Source organism: Gadus macrocephalus, chromosome 14 (assembly GCF_031168955.1).
Source record: "Gadus macrocephalus chromosome 14, ASM3116895v1".
Classification (NCBI taxonomy): domain Eukaryota; kingdom Metazoa; phylum Chordata; class Actinopteri; order Gadiformes; family Gadidae; genus Gadus; species Gadus macrocephalus.
Window position 1 is genome coordinate 12,623,435 of NC_082395.1, and position 22,213 is coordinate 12,645,647.

General features: G+C 43.6%; 1 protein-coding gene across 2 annotated transcripts in view; it reads left to right on the forward strand.

Annotated features, from left to right (window-relative positions):
* Positions 1-22,213, forward strand: part of LOC132471863 (glypican-5-like) — a 121,707-nt gene that overhangs the window by 52,545 nt on the left and 46,949 nt on the right. For both annotated transcript variants that reach the window (XM_060071186.1, XM_060071187.1), the window contains one exon: positions 1,961-2,081. In XM_060071186.1, coding sequence (XP_059927169.1) covers positions 1,961-2,081 — 121 coding nt within the window. The remainder of the gene's footprint in view (positions 1-1,960; positions 2,082-22,213) is intronic.

A 22,213-nucleotide genomic window follows, 5' to 3' on the forward strand; every position in this document is an offset into this window, starting at 1 on the left:
TTTGATCATATTTTCATATTGTCACAGTATAGAAGCAAAGGAGAGATGAAGGTTGTAGTTGCGGGTTCTTTGGTATATATCCGTCCAGTCTGTATACCAGCCGACATCAACAATTCCGACATCAAAACCTCCAAGGACATCAGGTAGACAGAGGACACAAGAGAAAGTTTCGCTTAAGAAATCAATAATACTAAATAATGAAATAAGTAAAAGAAAAAAAACACACTTCCATATGGAGCATTCAAGTACAAAGTGATCATAGAAATGTTTCAATCTGGTTGGAAGTGGAGGTTGGTGCGTACGTGAGTGAGTGTGTGTGTGTGTGGGGGGGGGGGGGGAAGTGATGATGAGGGATGAGGGATGATGGCGAGATGCGGGGGAGGATGGCAAGAGCGATATGTAGACGTGGTTGCAGGATGTGGCTTTCTCGGCGGTCGTTCTCCTGAGAGTCAGCGATCACTCAACGTTTTTGATGCGTGGCTGAAGCTGGTTTTTCCTGTGTGGCTTTGTATTCGATTGGAGAGACAGATAGAGCGAGGTCATGATGAATGTTTTTATCTATACCTCCCCTACCCCTACCTCCCCTACCTCCCTCTCCAGACCGGCACTGAAACGGAATTGCTAGCCGACAGAATGTTGGAGGAGATTTTTCAGGCTATGCATCCCGATGGCGTTAGAAATTACATTTCTGAGGTTAGAAGGGCCATCTCTGTGTGTGTGTGTGTGTGTGTGTGTGTGTGTGTGTGTGGGTGTGTGTGTGTGTGTGTGTGTGTGTGTGTGTGTGTGTGTGTGTGTGTGTGTGTGTGTGGTGTGTGTGTGTGTGTGTGTGTGTGTGTGTGTATGAGTGTGTGATTGTGTTTGTGTGTACATACATGTCTATGTGAACAACGTGTTATTACTTGCGTGTGTGGGATTGCTAGTGCGTGTGTGTGTGTGTGCGTGTACGTGTTTGTGTGTGTGTGTACGTTTGTGTGTGATTGAACACACGTGTTTTCATGTGTGACCATTGGTATTCATAGTGTTTCATGCATGCTGCATGTGCAATATCCGTGCTGGCTGGTGGTCTATCATCGCACATTGAACGTCTTGGAGGACAGGGGAACCCGAGCGTGTGCCCACACTGGTCTGCTTAGCAATATGTTTCCTTTAGGCCCGGTCCATGGGCGGGGCCCAGCCTGGGATGAGGAGGCCTAACATGTTTTCATCTGTGAGAATTGGGCACAGATGGCTCGAAGTGTAATCTGTTTCGTGTGCCATTAATCACCCAGCAGAGGGGCGGGAGATATCCTGCTGCAAAGGTCACTGGGAGATGTAGTTCACAGCACATGCAGCTTAGCTCACACACACATCATGCTTCGCCGTCTCTCAGCATTTCTCATACACTGTCACATTATTTTTCCATGTTGTTTTTGGAATGTTCGTCTGCATTAAGATTTAGTAGACTGGTAGTCCCCCATTTGTCTTAATAGCAGGGCCATAGACGATAGCTCTGGGCTGCTTTCAAAACATTTCTTGTGTGTTTTAGTCTATATTTGTTTGCTTCACAGCTGGCGTGTTTCTGAATGCCTCTTAACTACGCTGTTTGAGTTCAGTTTATTGATCACAGTGATCTTACGTACCGAAAGGGTGAAACTTAAACATATGAATCAGCTTGGCTTTGGGAGATTTTCTTTTAGCAAATATATTCACAATTTATACGATTCCTGTGGTTTTGCTCAAATGGGATTTTTGTGTAGTTTGCGGTTTATTTACCGAAGATTTACCAAATTCTAATCAACCATATATCTATTAGTATATTTCAACCGTTTATATTCACCTGTCTATTTACCTGTGTATATCTACCTGTAAATCTACCTGGATATATTCACCAGTATTTCTACCTGGATATATTTACTTGGAAAAATACCTTGATATATCTGCCTGTGTATCGACCTGTGTATTTACGCTCCTGTGTTTCCAGCTACACTATGCGGGTGGTGGGGAACGGGATCAAAGCCCAGAGCGACAACCCTGAGGTGAAGGTGAAAGGAGCAGACCCTGTCATCAGTCAGATCATCGACAAACTCAAACACGTCAACCAGGTGAGCCTCAGCCTTCCGTCTTTTACTTGAATCCCCTTGGTTCCTCCTGTTCCCCTCTTTTCCCTCCACCACCTGGCGCTGGACGTTTTACGATTAAAAATGTCTGTACAAGCTGTCGTCTTCTGCCAATGAGTTTGAGTGTGTTCCATTACGTAGTGTTCTGTTGCCCCTCTGTTCCATTAAAAGGGACAGCTACATCAAGAAGTGCCCCCAAAAGGAGTGGGTGGGTGTGTAGGTACTGGGAACCTGACGCCCCATCCATACTGAACCGATTTTTTGGTGAAACGCATAAATCCTGTACGTTTGAGCCGACCGTCCAGACGGATCCGGCGTTCTCGGTGACCGAAAACACTCTTTTCTGAAACCAGGTCCCAGGTTAGATAAGTTAAAAACGGATTTATGCGTTTTCGTTAGGATTCGTGTGGACGCCTGAAACGCAAACGATGACGTCATTGCCCCCCCCACCACCTGGGCGACGTTAGAGTTGCGTTGAATTATTATAATTTTTTTTATTTGCATTATTTTTGTAGCTTTAAATACTGGCCCTTGTAAATGTTAATACTAACTGTACATTAAAAAGTATTTCTGCTCAATCTAAAAGGTTTAACAACTGCTATCTCCTCCTCGACTGAATGTTTGTGTACGGCGTGCGGGCTTGATGTGGTCCACTTTTTTTTGTGGAGAACCAGCGCCTTGAATATGTACTACAGCGTTTCTACAGCTCGATGCGTTTTCGCAATGAGTCCGTCTTTACAGAGATATTCCTGAAACGCATCAAAGGAAAAGTGGAGGGAAAGAGATTGTTTTCACCCGTGTGGGCGGGGCCTAAATGTAAAGGCCTCAGCATTCAGTACACTTCCTAAAAATGTAAAGGCCTCAGCATTCACACTTCCTAAATGCTGAAGACATCGTCCAGTCAGCTACAGCAAGACAGTCCTATTTCACAGATCCGCTGCTACAGTTCACTGCTAGTCTACTTTTCTAATTTGTTTTAAGGGGTGTGTTTGTATAGTAAATGGACCGCATTTATATAGTGCTTTTATCCAAAGTGCTTTACAATATTGCCTGATATTCACCCATTAAAGCACACATTCACACATCGACAGCGGAGCCAAACATGCAAGGCGACAGCCAGCTCTTCGGGAGCAGCTAGGGTTGGTGCCTTGCTCAGGGAAACCTCGACACTCAGCCGGGGAGCAGCCGGGGATCGAACTAGCAACCTTGCGGTTACCAGCCATCCTGCTCTACCTCCTGAGCTTCTGCCGCTCTTTTACCCTATCCAGGGGAATGTAATAAAATCGATGACACCAGTTCATCAGTACCTGAGTAATTTCCGATGCTGTAGGGAACAGTGCCAAGGCTTAGTTTCAAGGTATAAGCGATAAAGAGAGCTATACACGACAGACAGATGAAATGGAATATAATCCTTTCAACAGATTAACAGTAAAACCAAGTCTTACCTCTCACCTTCCTGCTGATAGGCCAACAGCCTCCAAAACGAATGCACACACACACACACACACACACACACACACACACACACACACACACACACACACACACACACACACACACACACACACACACACACACACACACACACACACACACACACCATCAATCATTCAATTCTAGAAATCCATTGGACTGCTTTGAGTGTAATCATGTTTTTTAATAATCATTGTTTTGTCCTTTGGCAAAATCAATGTCACTTTAGCATCAACTGACCTGCGCTTTATTCACGTCCTAGTGTTGCATCTAACTCTACGTTTCTGTGCAGATCACATTACGTTGCATAATATTTATAATATGAGATTATATGAACACAGCTAATGGCACAACTTCCTCCAGTAAAATGGTTGCAGCGGCAGTAGAGTTTGTTAGAGTCCACAGATACGTTCAAATACCTTTTTTGTGCGTCCTCCTTCCTATTGCTTGTTCACCCTTCCCCCAAGGAGACTAGCAGTAAAATCTCTGAAGGTTTTAGGGCTGCTTGTCTATCTTACGTCGTATAGGTCTTGGGGGAAAATGGTGATGAAGGAGAATAGCTGGAGATATAGGAAGAGGTAGTGAGTTGAATCACTATAATACGATTATCGTCTCCTTAGATTACAAGTCTATTGAAGTGCAGGTTTCAGAGGCCTTCACATCCACAAGAATCATATTTTTTAAAAACATTAGTTCAGTTAATGTCAAAGTGAGTCCAATTCCTGTCTATTAAAAAAGTATATTACCAGTCCAGATCTATTACCAGTTCAGACCTCTTACAAGTCCAGATCTCTTACCAGTTCAGATCTCTCACCAGTCAGATCTCTTAATGGTCCATATCTCTGTGGGTCTCAGAGATCTCTGTCTTCTGCTAGATAGCCTTGGCGGGGTCTTGTTTTCCCCATCTGTTTTGTCAGAGCGGGGTGATAAATCCATATCCACACTATTAGCGCACTCCCAGCACAGCTTCCCTTGTTAGCATGCAGAGGGCAGGGGCCCGCTCTGTTGGCTGCTGTTTGCTCTCTGTTTACATTCGCCTTGACTCTGCATCTTCAAGTGGTGATATTTCAGCTGAGCGGTGTGTTACTTGCTATACACAGGAAAGGAGGTATGCGTTTTGTGTTAACATATCCCTCTTTTTCTTCTACACACACTCTACTGTAGATGGGAAGTATCCAGTTGAGTGGATATCGTACTGCATTTAGTACTGTAAATGTTATGGTAAATAGTATCTTCAGTAGTAGTGTCAAAGATTCTGATTCACAATACCTAATTAATGCTGGGGGAAACAATGGCTAATGGCTCACAAGATAATAAGGCCTGTGTTCCCTTTCGAAGCTCTCTCTCTCTCTCTCTCTCTCTCTCTCTCCTCTCTCTCTCTCTCTCTCTCCTCTCTTCTCTCTCCTCTCTCTCTCTCTCTCTCTCTCTCTCTCTCTCCTCTCTCTCCTCTCTCTCTCTCTATTTCTAAGTCTCTCTCTCTATTTCTAAGTCTTTTTGTCTGTCTTCTCTCAACGTCCTTACCTTACCTCTAGACATTTCCTCCTATAATGGTTCCTTTACCTCCTTGACCATGCTATCTGTCTATTTTGGACATTTTGTGATACTAAATAAATCAATCACAATCTGGTGTTTTTGTCAAAGTCACCATGCTTTTGACAACTTGACGTTTAAAGTTGTATTGCAGTTTCGTTTTTGATATTAACTTTCTCCAAAAAAGCGATCTTAATAAGTCTACTTTTAGTTATCGAAACAAAAAGGGAAACCACCTCAAAAAAAGTAACGTCTCCAAATCAGAATTCAAATCCGTTTATCATAATCCCCCTCATCAGCAAACTGCCATTTGCTATACTATTTTACCCTTGGATTAAAAGGGAAACCCCATTAAATTCATAGTCTATATGAGGCGTGTCTGAGAGAGGGCTGAGCTTCTCGGACGCTTACGGTATCGCCAGTTGCTATGTGGATGTGTGGAGTTCCATCTGTGCAGCTGTTGATGTCTTTATCCAAGAGAGGGTTAAGCTTCTAGTAAACTTAATTATAATACCACGGTGTGTCTGAATGTTCGGAGACTGTCTATGAAGAGGTTGATGTTTATGTCCCTGTCAGAGAGAGGGTTAAGCTTCTCGGATGCGTAGTATATTCTAAGGTGTGTGACACATTTTATTACGTTCTCTATAGCTGTGATTGACATTTCAGGGCAACCGACCCACTCTCTATGTAGATATAAAGGGCTTATTCTAAGGTAACGAAAACACAAGGATTCATATTTTCATGCGATTATACGCTTATTAAAACATACTTAATAATATTATATTCAGATCTGCCAAGACCGTTGCGCTAGATGCCACTTAATTCTACACATTATATAAATAAACTCCTTCTAAAAAGAAAAAAAATCACAGTCAAAAGGTCATATACTGGTACCGAGGCTACTAGTACTATTTAAATACTAATAATGTGTATAAATTCTAGTACAACTCTCCAGAGTCCAGTATTTGTATGGGATAAGCCTGATGGATTGGTGTTTGTTGCTTCCTTTAGTTTAATCTAAATATTGGGAGGACAGTCTGTGTGACCTTGGGTTCCAGCAGAGACAGGTGATTATTATTCCATGCTGGTTATGAACCAGAAGGCTGATTCATCATGCTATCTCTCACGCGAACCCTGCATTTCATCATCATCATCCTCTTCATCAGCAGCAGCGTTCTGCTATGAATTATTTGTTGCTCCACACCTCGTTGACTGTCCTCTCTTTCGCTCTCCCTCTCTTTCGCTCGCTCTCTCTCTCTCTCTCTCTCTCTCTCTCTCTCTCTCTCTCTCTCTCTCTCTCTCTCCTCTCTCTCTCTCTCTCTCTCTCTCTCTCTCCCTTCAATCCTTTTATCAACCCTCTCTGCTAACATATTCTCTCATTCTCTCTCAGTCCTTCTATCTGCCCTCTCTCTCTCCTTCTCTCAGTCCTTTTATCTGTCCACTCTCTCTATCCTATTCTTTCTCTTTCTCTCTCTCTCTCTCTCTCTCTCTCTCTCTCTCTCTCTCTCTCTCTCTCTCTCTCTCTCTTCTCTTTCTCTCTCTCTCTCTCACCTTAAGTTCTCCTATCTGTCACTCTCTCTCTTATTCACTCCTTAAGTCTGTCTAGCTTTTTTTTCCTCTCTCTCTCTATCTTTCCTCTCTCCATCCATCTCACTCTTTCTCTCTCTTTCAGCTGTTCTATCTCCCCTCTCTCTATCCTATTCTCGCTCTTTCTCATTCGCTCTTTTAGCCCTTTCATCTGTCCTATCTCTCTATCCTATTCTTTGTCACTGTCTATCTCTCCTCGCTCCTTCAGTTCCCCTGTCCGTCACTCTCTCATTCTCACTTTTTGTCATTCTATCTTTTCTCTCGTTGCTCCACACCTCGTTGACTGTCCTCTCTTTCGCTCTCTCTCTCTCTTTCTCTCTCTCTCTCCTCTCTCTCTCTCTCTCTCCTCTCTCTCTCTCCTCTCTCTCTCATCTCTCTCTCTCTCTCTCTCCCTCTCTCTTTTCATATTGCTCTCTGTCCAGTCATCATATTCACCCCGCCCCATATTAGAGAAACGGTTGTGATTGGTCCGTCCCAGGCCATGTCTGCTGACATTCTGTCGGAACAGGAACGGACCGGATGCATTATGCCAAAGTCAATAAAATAGGAGCTTGCAGATACTTATGGTTCCCAGGTGCTTCAAATAGTAATCTCTGCCATTTATTTCAAAACGGCAAAATAAATGTAGAGAAAGCAGGTGTAAAGTCCTATGTTTGCCAGTCTCCGCTAACCATTGTGAAAGTTCCTGCTCTGCTCCAAACTGAAGATGCATTCTTTACGTGAGGTCGCACGGACACTGGCGGCGGGGTGTGTGTATATGTGTTGATCTCTCTGTGTGCAGGGGATGATGTTTTTGGATTGGATTGGATTGGATTCACTTTATTGTCACTGTGCAGAGTACAACGAAATTAGGTTTTGTGACAACCGGAAGTGCAAAGGAGCAGTAAAGTGCAGTTTGTACATGAATTATACAGTATCAGAGCAGCCATAGAGTACAATAAGTGCAGTAAATATAAATATAAATAATATAAATATAGTATATAAATTCAAGTAGAGGGATAATTGTTCAGTCAACTAGCTTCCTTTAGTTTAATCTAAATATTGGGAGGACAGTCTGTGTGACCTTGGTTCCAGCAGAGACAGGTGATTATTATTCCATGCTGGTTATGAACCAAGGCTGATTCATCATGCTATCTCTCACGCGAACCCTGCATTTCATCATCATCATCCTCTTCATCAGCAGCAGCGTTCTGCTATGAATTATTTGTTGCTCCACACCTCGTTGACTGTCCTCTCTTTCGCTCTCCCTCTCTTTCGCTCTCTCTCTCTCTCTCTCTCTCTCTCTCTCTCTCTCTCTCTCTCTCTCTCTCTCTCTCTCTCTCTCTCTCTCTCTCTCTCTCTCTCTCTCCCTTCAATCCTTTTATCAACCCTCTCTCTAACATATTCTCTCATTCTCTCTCAGTCCTTCTATCTGCCCTCTCTCTCTCCTTCTCTCAGTCCTTTTATCTGTCCACTCTCTCTATCCTATTCTTTCTCTTTCTCTCTCTCTCTCTCTCTCTCTCTCTCTCTCTCTCTCTCTCTCTCTCTCTCTCTCTTTCTCTCTCTCTCTCTCACCTTAAGTTCTCCTATCTGTCACTCTCTCTCTTATTCACTCCTTAAGTCTGTCTAGCTTTTTTTTCTCTCTCTCTCTATCTTTCCTCTCTCCATCCATCTCACTCTTTCTCTCTCTTTCAGCTGTTCTATCTCCCCTCTCTCTATCCTATTCTCGCTCTTTCTCATTCGCTCTTTTAGCCCTTTCATCTGTCCTATCTCTCTATCCTATTCTTTGTCACTGTCTATCTCTCGCTCCTTCAGTTCCCCTGTCCGTCACTCTCTCATTCTCACTTTTTGTCATTCTATCTTTTCTCTCGTTGCTCCACACCTCGTTGACTGTCCTCTCTTTCGCTCTCTCTCTCTCTCTCTCTCTCTCTCTCTCTCTCTCTCTCTCTCTCTCTCTCTCTCTCTCTCTCTCTCTCTCTCTCTCTCTCTCTCTCCCTCTCTCTTTTCATATTGCTCTCTGTCCAGTCATCATATTCACCCCGCCCCATATTAGAGAAACGGTTGTGATTGGTCCGTCCCAGGCCATGTCTGCTGACATTCTGTCGGAACAGGAACGGACCGGATGCATATGCCAAAGTCAATAAAATAGGAGCTTGCAGATACTTATGGTTCCCAGGTGCTTCAAAATAGTAATCTCTGCCATTTATTTTCCAAAACGGCAAAATAAATGTAGAGAAAGCAGGTGTAAAGTCCTATGTTTGCCAGTCTCCGCTAACCATTGTGAAAGTTCTGCTCTGCTCCAAACTGAAGATGCATTCTTTACGTGAGGTCGCACGGACACTGGCGGCGGGGTGTGTGTATATGTGTTGATCTCTCTGTGTGCAGGGGATGATGTTTTTGGATTGGATTGGATTGGATTCACTTTATTGTCACTGTGCAGAGTACAACGAAATTAGGTTTTGTGACAACCGGAAGTGCAAAGGAGCAGTAAAGTGCAGTTTGTACATGAATTATACAGTATCAGAGCAGCATAGAGGTACAATAAGTGCAGTAAATATAAATATAAATAAATATAAATATAGTAATATAAATTCAAGTAGAGGGATAATTGTTCAGTCAACTAGCATGATTATAAATATAAATATAAATATAAATAAACATAAATATAGTATAATAAAATAGAGTACTATGGGTGTTGATACAGGGGATATGTAAATTCAAGTAGAGGGATAATTGTTCAGTCAACTAGCATGGATTAGTGCAATGAATGGCCGCGGGGGGGGGGGGGGGCAGACACTGAGGGGGAGGGGGGGGGGGGGGGGGGGGGGTAGAGTTTAGGAGGGTGACAGCCGCAGGGAAAAAGCTTCCCCTAAACCTGCTGGTCCAGGTCCGGAGAGACCTGTAGCGCCTCCCAGAGGGGAGGAGGGTGAACAGTCTGTGGTTGGGGTGAGAACAGTCCTTGCAGATGCCGCGCGCCTTTCGCAGGCATCGCTTGCTCTGGACAGCCTCGATGGAGGGGAGTGAGGAACCGATGGTGCGTTGCGCAGTTTTCACCACCCTCTGCAGTGCTTTCCGGTCAGAGACAGAGCAGTTGCCATACCATACTGTGACACAGTTGGTAAGGATGCTCTCAATGATGCAGCGGTAGAAGTTCACCAGGATCTGAGGAGACAGATGGGCCTTTTTTAATTTCCTCAAGAAGAAGAGACGCTGGTGAGCCTTCTTGATCAGCTTAGAGGTGTTGAGGGTCCAAGAGAGGTCCTCTGAGATGTGGACACCTAGGAACCTATAGCTGGTGACACGCTCAACCTCCGTCCCGTTGATACGGATGGGGGTGTGTGTGCCACCTCTAGACTTCCACGATGAGCTCTTTCGTCTTCTTAGTGTTGAGAGCCAGGTTGTTGTTGGCGCACCATGCAGTTAGGTGTTGGACCTCCTCCCTATAGGCCGTCTCATCGTTGTTGCTGATGAGACCAATCACCGTAGTGTCGTCTGCAAACTTGACAATCGTATTGGAACCATGTATGGCTGTGCAGTCGTAGGTGAAGAGGGAGTAGAGGAGGGGGCTCAGCACACAGCCCTGTGGAACGCCAGTGTTCAGGGTGAGGGTTGAGGAAGTGTGTTCATCCAACCTGACAGACTGTGGTCTGTTGGTCAGGAAGTCCTGTATCCAGGTGCAGAGGGAGGTGTTGATGCCCAGCTCAGTAAGCTTGGTGATCAGTTGGGAGGGGATGATGGTGTTGAACGCTGAGCTGAAGTCAATAAACAGCATTCGGACATGGGTGGTGTTGAGGTCAAGGTGGGAGAGGGCGGAGTGGAGTGCCGTGGAGATGGCATCCTCTGTGCTCCTGTTCTGGCGGTAGGCGAATTGGGAAGGGTCCAGTGTGGGTGGCAGGCAGGTTTTGAGGTGAGCCAGGACCAGCCTCTCGAAGCACTTTGAGATGATGGGGGTAAGTGCAACTGGGCGGAAGTCATTCAGGCTCGCTGCAGTGGAGTGTTTTGGCACCGGCACGATGGAGGAGGTTTTAAGGCACACAGGGGGACAACTGCTTGGGCCAGTGACAGGTTGAAAATGTCAGTCCAGACCTCAGTCAGCTGCACAGCACAGGCCCTGAGAACCCGTCCGGGGATACCATCAGGTCCAGCAGCCTTCCGTGCATTAGTCCTGCTCAGTGCTGCATACACGTCGATGGGGGAGAGAGTGAGGGGCTGGTGGTCTGCAGGGAGCACAGCCTTGATGACCAGCTCCCTGTTTTCCCTATCAAAGCGTCAATAAAAGTGGTTAAGCTCATCAGGAAGGGAGGCGTCACTGGATGGGGGGGAGATGCTGGCCGGTTTGTAATCCGTAATGGCCTGGATGCCCTGCCACATGCGTCGGGTGTCAGAGTTGCTCTTAAAGTGCTCCTCGATCCTCAGCTTGTAGCAGTGCCTGGCCGCTTTGATGCCCCTCTTCAGGTTAGCCCTGGATGAGCTATAGGCCCGAGCATCACCTGAACTGAAGGCGATGTCGCGTGCCTTCAATAGGAGTCGGACCTCTCTGTTCATCCATGGCTTCTGGTTAGGGAATGTGGTAATCCGTTTGAGGGTGGTGACACTGTTGATTTCAGAGTTCATACGTTTCAGAACAGAGGATGCGTGTCCGTGTGGGAGTCGATGGTGGCCTGAGTGGCAAAATCCCTCCAGACAGTGCTACCAAACCGCTGCTGAAGTGCAGAGTCTGCTCCCTCTGGCCAAACCTTGACTGTCCTCACTGTGGGTTTCACCCGTCTGATGAGTGAAGAGTACTTAGGCAGTAGGAACAAAGAGAGGTGGTCAGATTGACCAAGGTGGGGGAGGGGGACTGCTTTGTAAGCATCAGCTATGTTTGTGTATACATGGTCTAATGTCTTGTCTCCTCTAGTGGGGCAGGAGACATGTTGGCGGAATTTGGGGAGTACAGACTTTAGGTTGGAGTGGTTGAAGTCACACGCAACAATAAAGGCTGCCTTGGGGGTCAGAGTCTGTTGTTTACTAATTGCATTGTGCAGTTCTTTCATTGCAAATGCAGCATTAGCGTCCGGGGGAATGTAGGCTGCAGTCACAATGGTGGATGTAAACTCTCTGGGCAGATAGAAAGGTCTACATTTCAGCATGAGATATTCTATGTTATCCGAGCAGTGACTCTCGATGGTGGTAGTGTCCGTGCACCAAGCTTTGTTAACATAAATACACAGACCCCCACCTCTAGTCTTACCGGACTCCTTCGTTCTGTCTGCACGGAGAGTGTAGCGTTCTGCTAGCTCGATGGCGCTATCCGGAACGTTGCTGTTGAGCATGATGTTGCTGTCCATAATCCATTTGTTGGTGGTGATCCTCAGTCGCAGTTCGTCCATTTTGTTAGCCAGGGATCGGACATTGGCGAGAAAGATGCTGGGAAGCGATGGTCTGTGAGGCGCTAGCTTTAGCCTAGCATTCAGACCTCCGCGCGACCCTCTCTGTTTACATCTGTGACGCCGCCGCTGTCCGTTGGTGCTCCGGCTCCGTTTGTCAGTTGGCTCCGCTGTCCTGGCTATTTCCGAGATGAGACCAAATGAGTCCGTAAAGTTGACGGAATTGCAGGAACCGATGTCCAAAAGTTCCTGTCGGCTATACGATGTATACGCTAAACATTTTTTAGCGAAAAGGCTTACAAAAAACTAGTAAATGAACACTACTTTGCAAAATCCGGTGAGACACAGGGCGTCGCGAACTATGCGCGCCGCCGCCATGGTAACGACGATGTTGATGGCTGTGTCATGATTCCTAACCATGTTCTCTCTTCTAAAAATGCAAAAAATTGGCTTACATTCAGGAACATTGAAGTGCATAGAGAACAGCAGGTCTATACAGTGGACTGAAATAATGTGCTCAATCATGGGTAACCAACTGTTCTCCCTTGCACACATTGATAGCATAGCTCTTTTACTCGGTCAGAGTTCCTCTCAAATGGTACATGATACACTTGCTTCTTTTGTACAGGATTTCGACTCAATACAAATTCACTTACTGTGGAAGGTTAACTCTTTTCGTGTCTGTGACAATATCTTAAGGCATTTATCAACCATTCCATGAAAGTATTCAAACTTTTTAATTTATTTGCTTGTTCAATGGGTTTTCTGTGAGGTACAAGAATAGCTTAAATGGTATTGTCAAAGTCTGCTCCAAGATAATTGGAGCCCAGCAAAGAGACTCATTCCCACTCTGGGAGAAACAGGTGGCCATGAAAGCAAAGTGTTTTATTTTATTTACTGCTGCTCGTTGTTTCCTTGTTTCCTTGTACTGACCTACGTACATTGATCTGTTGCCTCTATCCTATACCTACCTTCACTTGTCGGTGAATTTTTAAGTCATGTACTGGGTAAGCTGCAAATAGGGCTGGGCGATATGACCAAAATATCATATCCCGATGTAGGTCATTCATATCCCGATAACGATATATATCACGATATAGGCCTAGCACATTTTCTGTAAATTCAATGAATATATACCGTATTTTCCGCACTATAAGGCGCACCGGAGTATACGCCGCAGCAGCTAAATTGAATGATTTGTACATATATAAGCCGCACTGGACTATAAACCGCAGGTGTTTTAATGTTTAATTACCATTAGGGCTTGCCCAAATGCCATTTTTCAGGCTTCGAATAATCGTTGGTTTTTCCGAGCGAATATTCGAATACTCGTTCCAGAAAAAAACACCATCAAAAACAACATTAATAATCCCTATATAGTCCCTGGAACCGATTTTGACAGTATCTGCATATTTTGTTGAAGATGTAATAGCTTTTGAAGGTTAATTAGTAGGCCTAAGTAGGTTGAAGTTCCTTCGTTTTTCCCCGTGAAAGCGAACAGCTGTTGTTCCGTTCCAAATCAGCTGTCCTCTGCCGCACCGTTATGTAAGCCGCAGAATCGAAAAAAAAGGCGCGTCTTAAGGTACGAACACACCAAACGCGTAACCCGCGTAAGATTTACGCTGGATTTAGGAGTCCGAGGAAGGAAACCCAAACGCCGCCGTGTTTGGGTGCATGATAGAGCTTGGATCGGGTTAGATTAAATAATCTCAGATATAAATAACAATAATCGGGTTAAATAACTTCACATGGTGTGTCTGGTGTGTTTCCAGCATTCGTAGTGTTGATCAGCAGAGATATAGTCCGCCAAGACGTTGAGGTTGCATAGAAACCAGAGACGCTGTCCATGCAAGTGAATGGAGCGTTCCCTCTTCGTCATAACTATCAAACCAAACATCCTTCACATTCACCGAGCGAACATTATGAAAGTAAAATGCACATTTCTCGATAAAAATGTTTACATAAACGCATTTAATGGCGTAACTATGTTACTATTTCCACCCAGAATAAAGAAAGATGTCGGCCGTATGCTTCTGTGCAAGCGTCACTACTCTCTGCCAGTGACGTCGGGTCAAGCTCCACGCTGATTGGCTATCGCGGCTAAGCATCACGCGTTGGAGCGTTGAAAGTTCAATTTTTTGAACTCCGGGCGTAGGTGCGTTAGGTGCGTATATACGCAGCTCATACGCGGCTAACGCGGCTATAATGTTGCTTTAGCGCATGTAACGCATCTACGCAGCTCATACACGCGTAAACCAATGGTTGCCTATGGAAAAATTGCCGATTTTATACGCGTCTTGGTGTGGCCGTACCTTAACGCATCTACGCAGCTCATACGCGCGTAAACCAATGGTTCCCTATGGAAAAATTGCCGATTTTATACGTGTCTTACGCGAGTAACGCGGTTGGTGTGGCCGTACCTTTATAGTCCGAAAATTACGGTAGTTTATATAAAGTGACCACATGGAAAGGCCTATTTCGTAGCCCCTCTTTTAGGTACGAGCTCACTTTGTCTTGGCTGGTCGTGGGAGTCCTTCTCCTATTCAGAATTGTCATGTTCACTCTCCTCCATGTTTGTTTGTGTTGCGTTCATGTGCCGTGTGGAAGAATGTAAAGCGTCGTCCAAATGACGTAAAATATTACCGTAAAGAGTGTGATTTGCGACAAGACGATATAAACGATAGAGGATAATACATATATGAAACGATAGACATTTCCCTTCTTGGGATAAATACATTTGTCTGAATCTGAATCTGACTATGGACAGGATCGATGCTGGAAAGTCCCAGTTCATGTTTGTATGTTTGAATGAATTGAGTACAGTTGGATCACATTATTAGTCAACACCATGTTTTCTGTTGTCTCTTACTCATTTGAGAATATTGGAATATATGACTATAGATACCATGCTTCTCAGAAGTGTACTCTAATCACCAAGCATAGTATTGACCATGACACACCAATTACTGTAAACAGTGTAAAATACTATTGACATAGTTCTCTAGAGGCCTGGATTACTGAGACCCAAGTGAGCTGCACTCGACTCCCAGAGTCGGTCATGGTTGACCCATGGTTGATTACGTGATCAACCACAGTTGCCTGTATATCATGCAAAATATTAAGTCTCCCACTTCCTCCTCCTCCTCCTTATTTTGTACGATGGCTGCATGATTGCTCCTTTGTTTTCCAATCCAAGTTTGGCCATTGAGTTTGAGCAGGTGTTGTGTGAGTGAGACCAATTGGTTTGGCATTTGAAGGCCATTGTTTTCCATGTAAACAAACAAGGCTTGATGAGATTCTGTGTGTAGAGTTGCAAGAATGTGAATTAGTATTGCTTTTTGAGCGAAAACAAAGGAATGGTGCTTAGAAATAGTCTTTGTGTGTAAAGTGTGTAAACAATTGTGAAAAGCTGTTAATCCATCTCCCTCTCTCTCTCTCTTGCTCACTCTCTCTCTCGCCCGCTCTCGCTTTCTCTCGCTCTCGCTCTCTATCTCTCTATGTCCGATGTCTCTCTATCTGCGTCTCTCAGACACTGAATTATTTATTCCAAATTGTTTATTTACCGCTCTTCTGCGTAGTGGTTGACCAGCAGCTTTCTGTCTGAATGATTCATTGCTTGTTCTGAAGGATAAATCACAGAACATTCTTCCCAGATTGTAAAGAATATGGCCGTAGAGTGACACCGTTTTGAGGGTGTAGATTTGACTTGTGTTGCCATTTTGTTTAAATATTTCCACCAGTTAGAAATCCATATTTTAAACATGAAGGGTGGATCTTCAATGAATCCTACACACCGGTCTATGCACAAAACTCATTCAACACTTAATAACTTTTTAATTTACTGTATATAGCTGTCAAACAGGACCCCCAAAAATACATTATATGGCTATGAGATCCTAACCAAATGAAGAATAGATTTATGTCAGGTGGGTGACTGAATTGTATATAAATCGGATATCGTATTTTACAGAATCCTAATTCATATCATATCAAAACTCAAAAATCTGTATAAAATTGTATTGTGAGGTCCCTGCGGATTCCGGTCCCCATATAATACTTAAAGGAGGGCTGGACGATTAATCGATTTTAGCGTCAAACGATGACAAAATTAACATAATCAAGTTTTTCGTTTTTTCTGGATACATTTTAGATTGGAAAATGTTCTTTCCGACCATTTTATGTAATTTTTAAGGCGAAATTTCAATGTTCTCAGTTACAAAGTCCTTTTTGGGAAAGACATGCTGAATAAATACATGTTTTCAAATTCAAAAATAATCGTTTGAATAATCGTGACTTCAATATCGACCAAAATAATCGTGACTGATTTTTTTCCCATAATCGAGCATCCCTAACTTTAAGTAAGCGTGGTGCGTTTTTCTTGATGCTGTTCTTGTTTACTTTCAGTTTTATTTTCATCAGAACGCTACACTGAAAACCTTTCAAGTAAATAGCCTCTCGAAATCAATAGCCTTTCAAAGATGCTATGATAATGTCTTACCGAGAACACGCAAAGTATAACAATGTTCATAGCTACTGACACAGCAAAGTCAGCTAAAACAATTCCTCTGTCTGTGCTTTATTTTCACTACTGAATGCGCAACAATCTCTAAACTCAGGCAGGACCCTGGCAGCCTCACATCCCACCTATCAAATCAACGAGATAGCAAGTAGCAGAACCCGGCCGAACCATAAAGGAAAAAATACTTAGAAACAAAGAGTTATGATACGACCAAGAATATTCTGTCCAAAACACAAGCTGTAGCTACGTGCGTAATATATGTATAGGTACCAGGTTACCGGGGCCTTGGCTCTTAGGGGCTCTACTTGTTAGGTGTGTTTTTTGAAAACTGTCAGTAAGCCCTTGCAAATTCAGATTCGTCGGACTCCAGAATCTTCGGTTTATAATTTTTTTGTACGCTTTGTTTGTAAACACTGTGCATAATGATGCCACCAAAGAGCCCAGATGAGCCAGTTAAAGGACATATTGGTTGTTCTTGTGTGGTTGAATTAACACTTTGTCCTTATTTGGTCATCCCTATGGGTGCAGTCTGTTTCACGAATCATAATAATTCTAAAAATTGTGAAGAAGTAACATTATGTATTCATTAAACCCGTGTGTCATAATTATAATATTGTATTACTAGACAAACAATCTTTTTTTTGTCTCACATTCTCCACAGTTTGATCCATTATACAGACCTCTGAGTAGTAAACACTTTCATGGCTTCTCTGTCACCTATGTATTTCAGCTATAGTCTTAATTGCATAATTGTAATGGCACCAGTGGGGTGAGTCTAGGATCATATTTAATCATATTAAACAATATCTAGAGACCACCAGTCCAGCCTGCCGGGCTGAATATTCTTCTCAGCATCATCTTTATGTGTGGGTGTTGTCTGGGATGTGTGTGTGTTTGGTGTGCAAGTGTGTAATGTGTGTGTGTTTGTGTGTGTATGTGTGTGTGTGGTGTGCGAATATGTGGGTGTGTGTTTGTGTCTCTGTGTGTGGGCGGGGGGGTGTTTATGAGGCATCTTTCATAAAGAAAATGTGGCTGCTAAAAAGAGCACAGTGTGTCATTTATTTTAAACAGGATTGTGTAGAATCGGTATATCATGCAATTAAACACTCTAAGTCTGTTTATGAACAAAAAGGTAATAGCATACCCAGGGCCCCATCATTTCTAATTTAAAATAAAAAGTGAATGTCTCCAAAAACTGGCTATTCACAGTCTTTGTCCCGGGGGTGTATTCGTAGCCAAAGGAATAATGTAATCATAGTGCTAGCTCAACGTAGCTGTAAGGCTATCAGGCAGCATACTGGAGGAGGGGGGACAAGGTAGAGAGAGGAGATGTGACAGATTGACCACTTCCTCTTCCACTTCCCATTACGTAGAATAACACCTTCCTAAAAAGTCTGTCCTCACATTCCTACTTTTATATCTAGAGACACCAGAGCTAATTAACTATTAATTAAATTACCTAATTGAATTCATGAGTAATTGATTTGTTTATTTTTTTTTATATCCTCGGGTTGTTTCATTTACTTGTAGGCTATTTTCTTATGACACAGTCACACAGTGCTCTGTGGATTTGAATTAATTTGAATTTATATCTCTATCCATTGCTCATGGACATTTTGTCTATGTGAGAGACATTTTGTCTATCGCCTTCTAAAGTAAGGAGGGTGAGTAGATTTGTTATTTGTGCCAAGCAGCAACATTGGCACATTGTTGTAAATCCAAGCGCTATCCTTGGTGGAGATAAGAAGTGTGAATGGATTAGTTTTGGCTGAGTTTCCCCACCTGTCAGCTTGTTTGTAGAGTGGAGAGAAGTTTGCGGAAGCCTCAGCTGAGCTCGTCTCCCGGTGGGGACATGGAGGTCAGAGAGATTTACTAAAAACCAACATCTTGTTGATTAGTTTTGCTCACCGCTGCTACTGATGAGCCAATCCTGAGCTGATGTTGTCGTAGCACCGTTGCATTACCTCCATTAAGCTTCCATTGATGATTGATGCACACGGATAATAGAAAGTTATGTTCTGTATTCTGCAAGAGCAGCCATACATTGATGTTGTTGAACTCATCAACGACGATCTTCTCGATTAAACCACATTGTGTGGTTCATCTCTCTATATGCCGTGTGATGGACAGTGTGTCTTCATGCACTCTACAGTAACACTGTTTTGCTCTACATTGTCGTACAGTCCTGTGTGGCTCTATCATCTATCAGGGTCGAAGGGCCTTTGGGAACATAAGGGAGTGTGCAGTTTAGTGAGGTGTTTCCACAATGTTCAATCCCTCAATCCTGTGCTGTAAACTGAATTTCAAGTAACAATCTGTTGGATATGGCAATTACCGTGCATGCCGTACCGTCATGGGTGAAGTCGTGAGTTTAGCAATGTGGTACCCTTCAGATGGCTTGGTCTTTAGAGTAATTGTAACGTTTACACGAGTACTACATGCAAATGCATTGGGAACTGGTGATGAGTGTGTGAAATAAACTGATGTGAGGTTGTGTCTGAACATCATCTTTCACCTCTTCCTCCTAACAGAACTCATATTTCGTCATCCTGCCAGATTATTTCTGATATCTCTTCATCCTACAAGATTCAATCTCATTTCTCTTCATCCTACCAGATGCAATCTAATATCTCTTCATCCTACCAGACTATATCTCACATCTCTTCATCCCACGAGATAATGTCTCATATCTCTTCAATCAACCAGATTATATCTCATATCTCTTTATCCTACCAGTTTATATCCTTTATCCCTTCATCCTACCAGATATGTCTCTTCATCCTACCAGATTGTATCTCATATCTCTTCATCCTACCAGATTATATCTCATATCTCTTTATCCTACCAGTTTATATCCTTTATCTCTTCATCCTACCAGATATATCTCTTCATCCTACCAGATTATATCTAATTAATTTCTCTTCATCCTACTAGATCATATCTCGTAAACAACAACAATCGCCGGTGGGGAGAAGCCATTTTTCCATTGACTGGAAGCCTGCTTTATTTATTGTAGGTTACAAAAAATAAAGAAAATGGCGGCATTGTTGTTGTTATCGATTTTGTATCAGTTCTCACCACACAACGACGTCTCATCTTTGCTGCTTAAATGTCGGTATGTAATGGTATGGAGTTACTGAAACTTACTACGTGTAAAAAGGACTAGAAATTGAATGTTTATTTTTAAGCCTCAAAAGTTGCACTGGGTGCCTTTAAAGGGATATAATTAAGTATACCAGATTATGTTTCATATCTCTTCCTCCTACCAAATGAATGAATTCTAATTCGAACCACTGAATTCTCTTTGAAGGCATATATCTTCATCACCCAGCTGATTTGGATCCATGTTATGTGACTGGGGTGTCCACATAGGCTTGCCTCGATCACAGCGGAGGTGTTAACGGTTGCTGTCAGGAAACACGATCATTCAGAGGAAGACGTGCGGCTGTTCGATCCACTCAAACACAAAGCAATTAGTCTCCACAACGCCATGACGGAAGAGTGACATGAGGTCGATAGAGAGTGAGGGAGAGAGAGGAAGGGGGCTGAGAAGCGAAGGCAGGAGAGAGACGGAACGAGGGAGAGAGAAAGAAAGTGAGAGACAGAGAGAGGGGCACAAAGGGAGGGAGGGGAGGAGGGAGTGAGAGATTGAGAGGTATTAGCATGGGAACCAATCGTTATTCTCTCTGCAATATGTGGAGTAATGAGCTGTCTGTTTATGTAAATCACAATCTCACAGCAAACAAATCATTGACTAGAGCATGATTGCGTGCGTTTCCTGCCAATTTACATGAATGTGTTATTGATGTGAAGTCTTTCTGCAATGTAAGAATCAAATCTGTCAATAGGCCATTATTCTCATCTTTTATTAAGATTCACATCATCTCAAAAACCAAAAGTTTTGTAATAGATTCAAAATCAAATATTTTTGAGCCCAGAAAAGAAAAAATCATAAACTACTTTGTCGTGGTTATTTAGTATTGATTAACAACTGATTAACACCTTCTACCTGTTTCGATGGTAAAGACTAAAGAGCATTCAGGAAATTGTCTGCAACACCGGATGAGAACACACCAAAGTGTCAGGAGGTTGGTGTTAACCGTACGGAACAAAGGAAAGGAGTCGCTCCAACTGTTTCCAGACATCTCAGCAGTTGTATTATTTATGGATGAGGTCACTGAGGCAGCAGATTTGGGTTTCCACTACAACACGCACGCCGGAAAGATTTCAACACTTTTAAATTGTGTTTGAAAAAACGCCAACCGTCAAGGTTGTTTTGGTTTTGGGAGGGGAAGTTTAACTTAACTACTAACTACTTCTGTAGACTTAACGAGTTAACGTGCACAGGAGCATTTGTGTGCACGAGATGCGGGTGTGTGTGTGTGTGTGTGAGTGTGTGTGTGTGTGTGTGTGTGTGTGTGGCTTTTGGTGGCACCCTGACAACTCCTGTTTTACTTTTCTGTCATGAATAGAGAATGTGGAAAAGTCTACTTGGGGTTAACACATCATCCTACATACATTATACAGGAAGCCAGGGCCCACACTAACACAAACACTCACACACTCACATACAAGCACAGACTCACGTACCCACTTGCACATGCACACGAGCACGCATACACATACACCTACATTCTGTTTCTCTTTTGACCTACTTAGCTACACACAGGCACACACACACAAACACAGACGTATTTAACAAAAAAAAACCTGCATAAACATATTAGCACATACATACCAACACCAAGAGTTTATTCGTAGTTCATTCGTTTACTTGAAATCACATATTCGTTCACTCAAACAGACATGCACCCAGCTTTTCTTTACAGAGAGTTGTTAAATTTTTAGCACATTGGAGGCGCTGGGTGAGTCACTGGAGCTCTGAGCTGGAGTGGTCTTGAATGTTCCTCTCTGCCACGCTCACCTCCTGTGATCAGAGCAGTGCTCCTCACCATCAGAGCCTGAGCCCCCTCCACCTGCTCACTCCTCCACCTCCCTCCTCCGTCTCACTCCTCCACCTCCCTCCACCTGCTCACTCCTCCACCTCCCTCCTCCGTCTCACTCCTCTACCTCCCTCCACCTGCTCACTCCTCCACCTCCCTCCTCCGTCTCACTCCTCTACCTCCCTCCACCTGCTCACTCCTCCACCTCCCTCCACCTGCACACTCTTCCACCTCCCTCCACCTGCTCACTCCTCCACCTCCCTCCACCTGCACACTCTTCCACCTCCCTCCACCTGCTCACTCCTCCACCTCCCTCCACCTGCTCACTCCTCCACCTTCGCCCCTCAACTCAAGTTCAGTGCTCGGCCCCGCGGCGCAGGGGAATGTTCTTTCTAATAACGATTACGAACTCCAGCAGTAGGATCCTAGCCAGAGAGTATCTGCTCCCAGACGACCAGCCCTGCTATGCTATGAGGATGTAGACTCACGGTCTGCCCTTACAAATGTATTACTGATATGTTGGCTCGATGAAGAGAGGATTTCAAAAAACGAAAATACAAAAAAAACTGCACAGTAAAAAGAGATTAATAAACAACTATAAAATATCATAAATAGATGAACGTTAACAATATAAATCAGTGTAAAATAGAAAAGCAAATCGCTCACAACTTGGAATGTTGCGTGCCTTTTAAAATAAAAAATTGCATGATTTTTCAC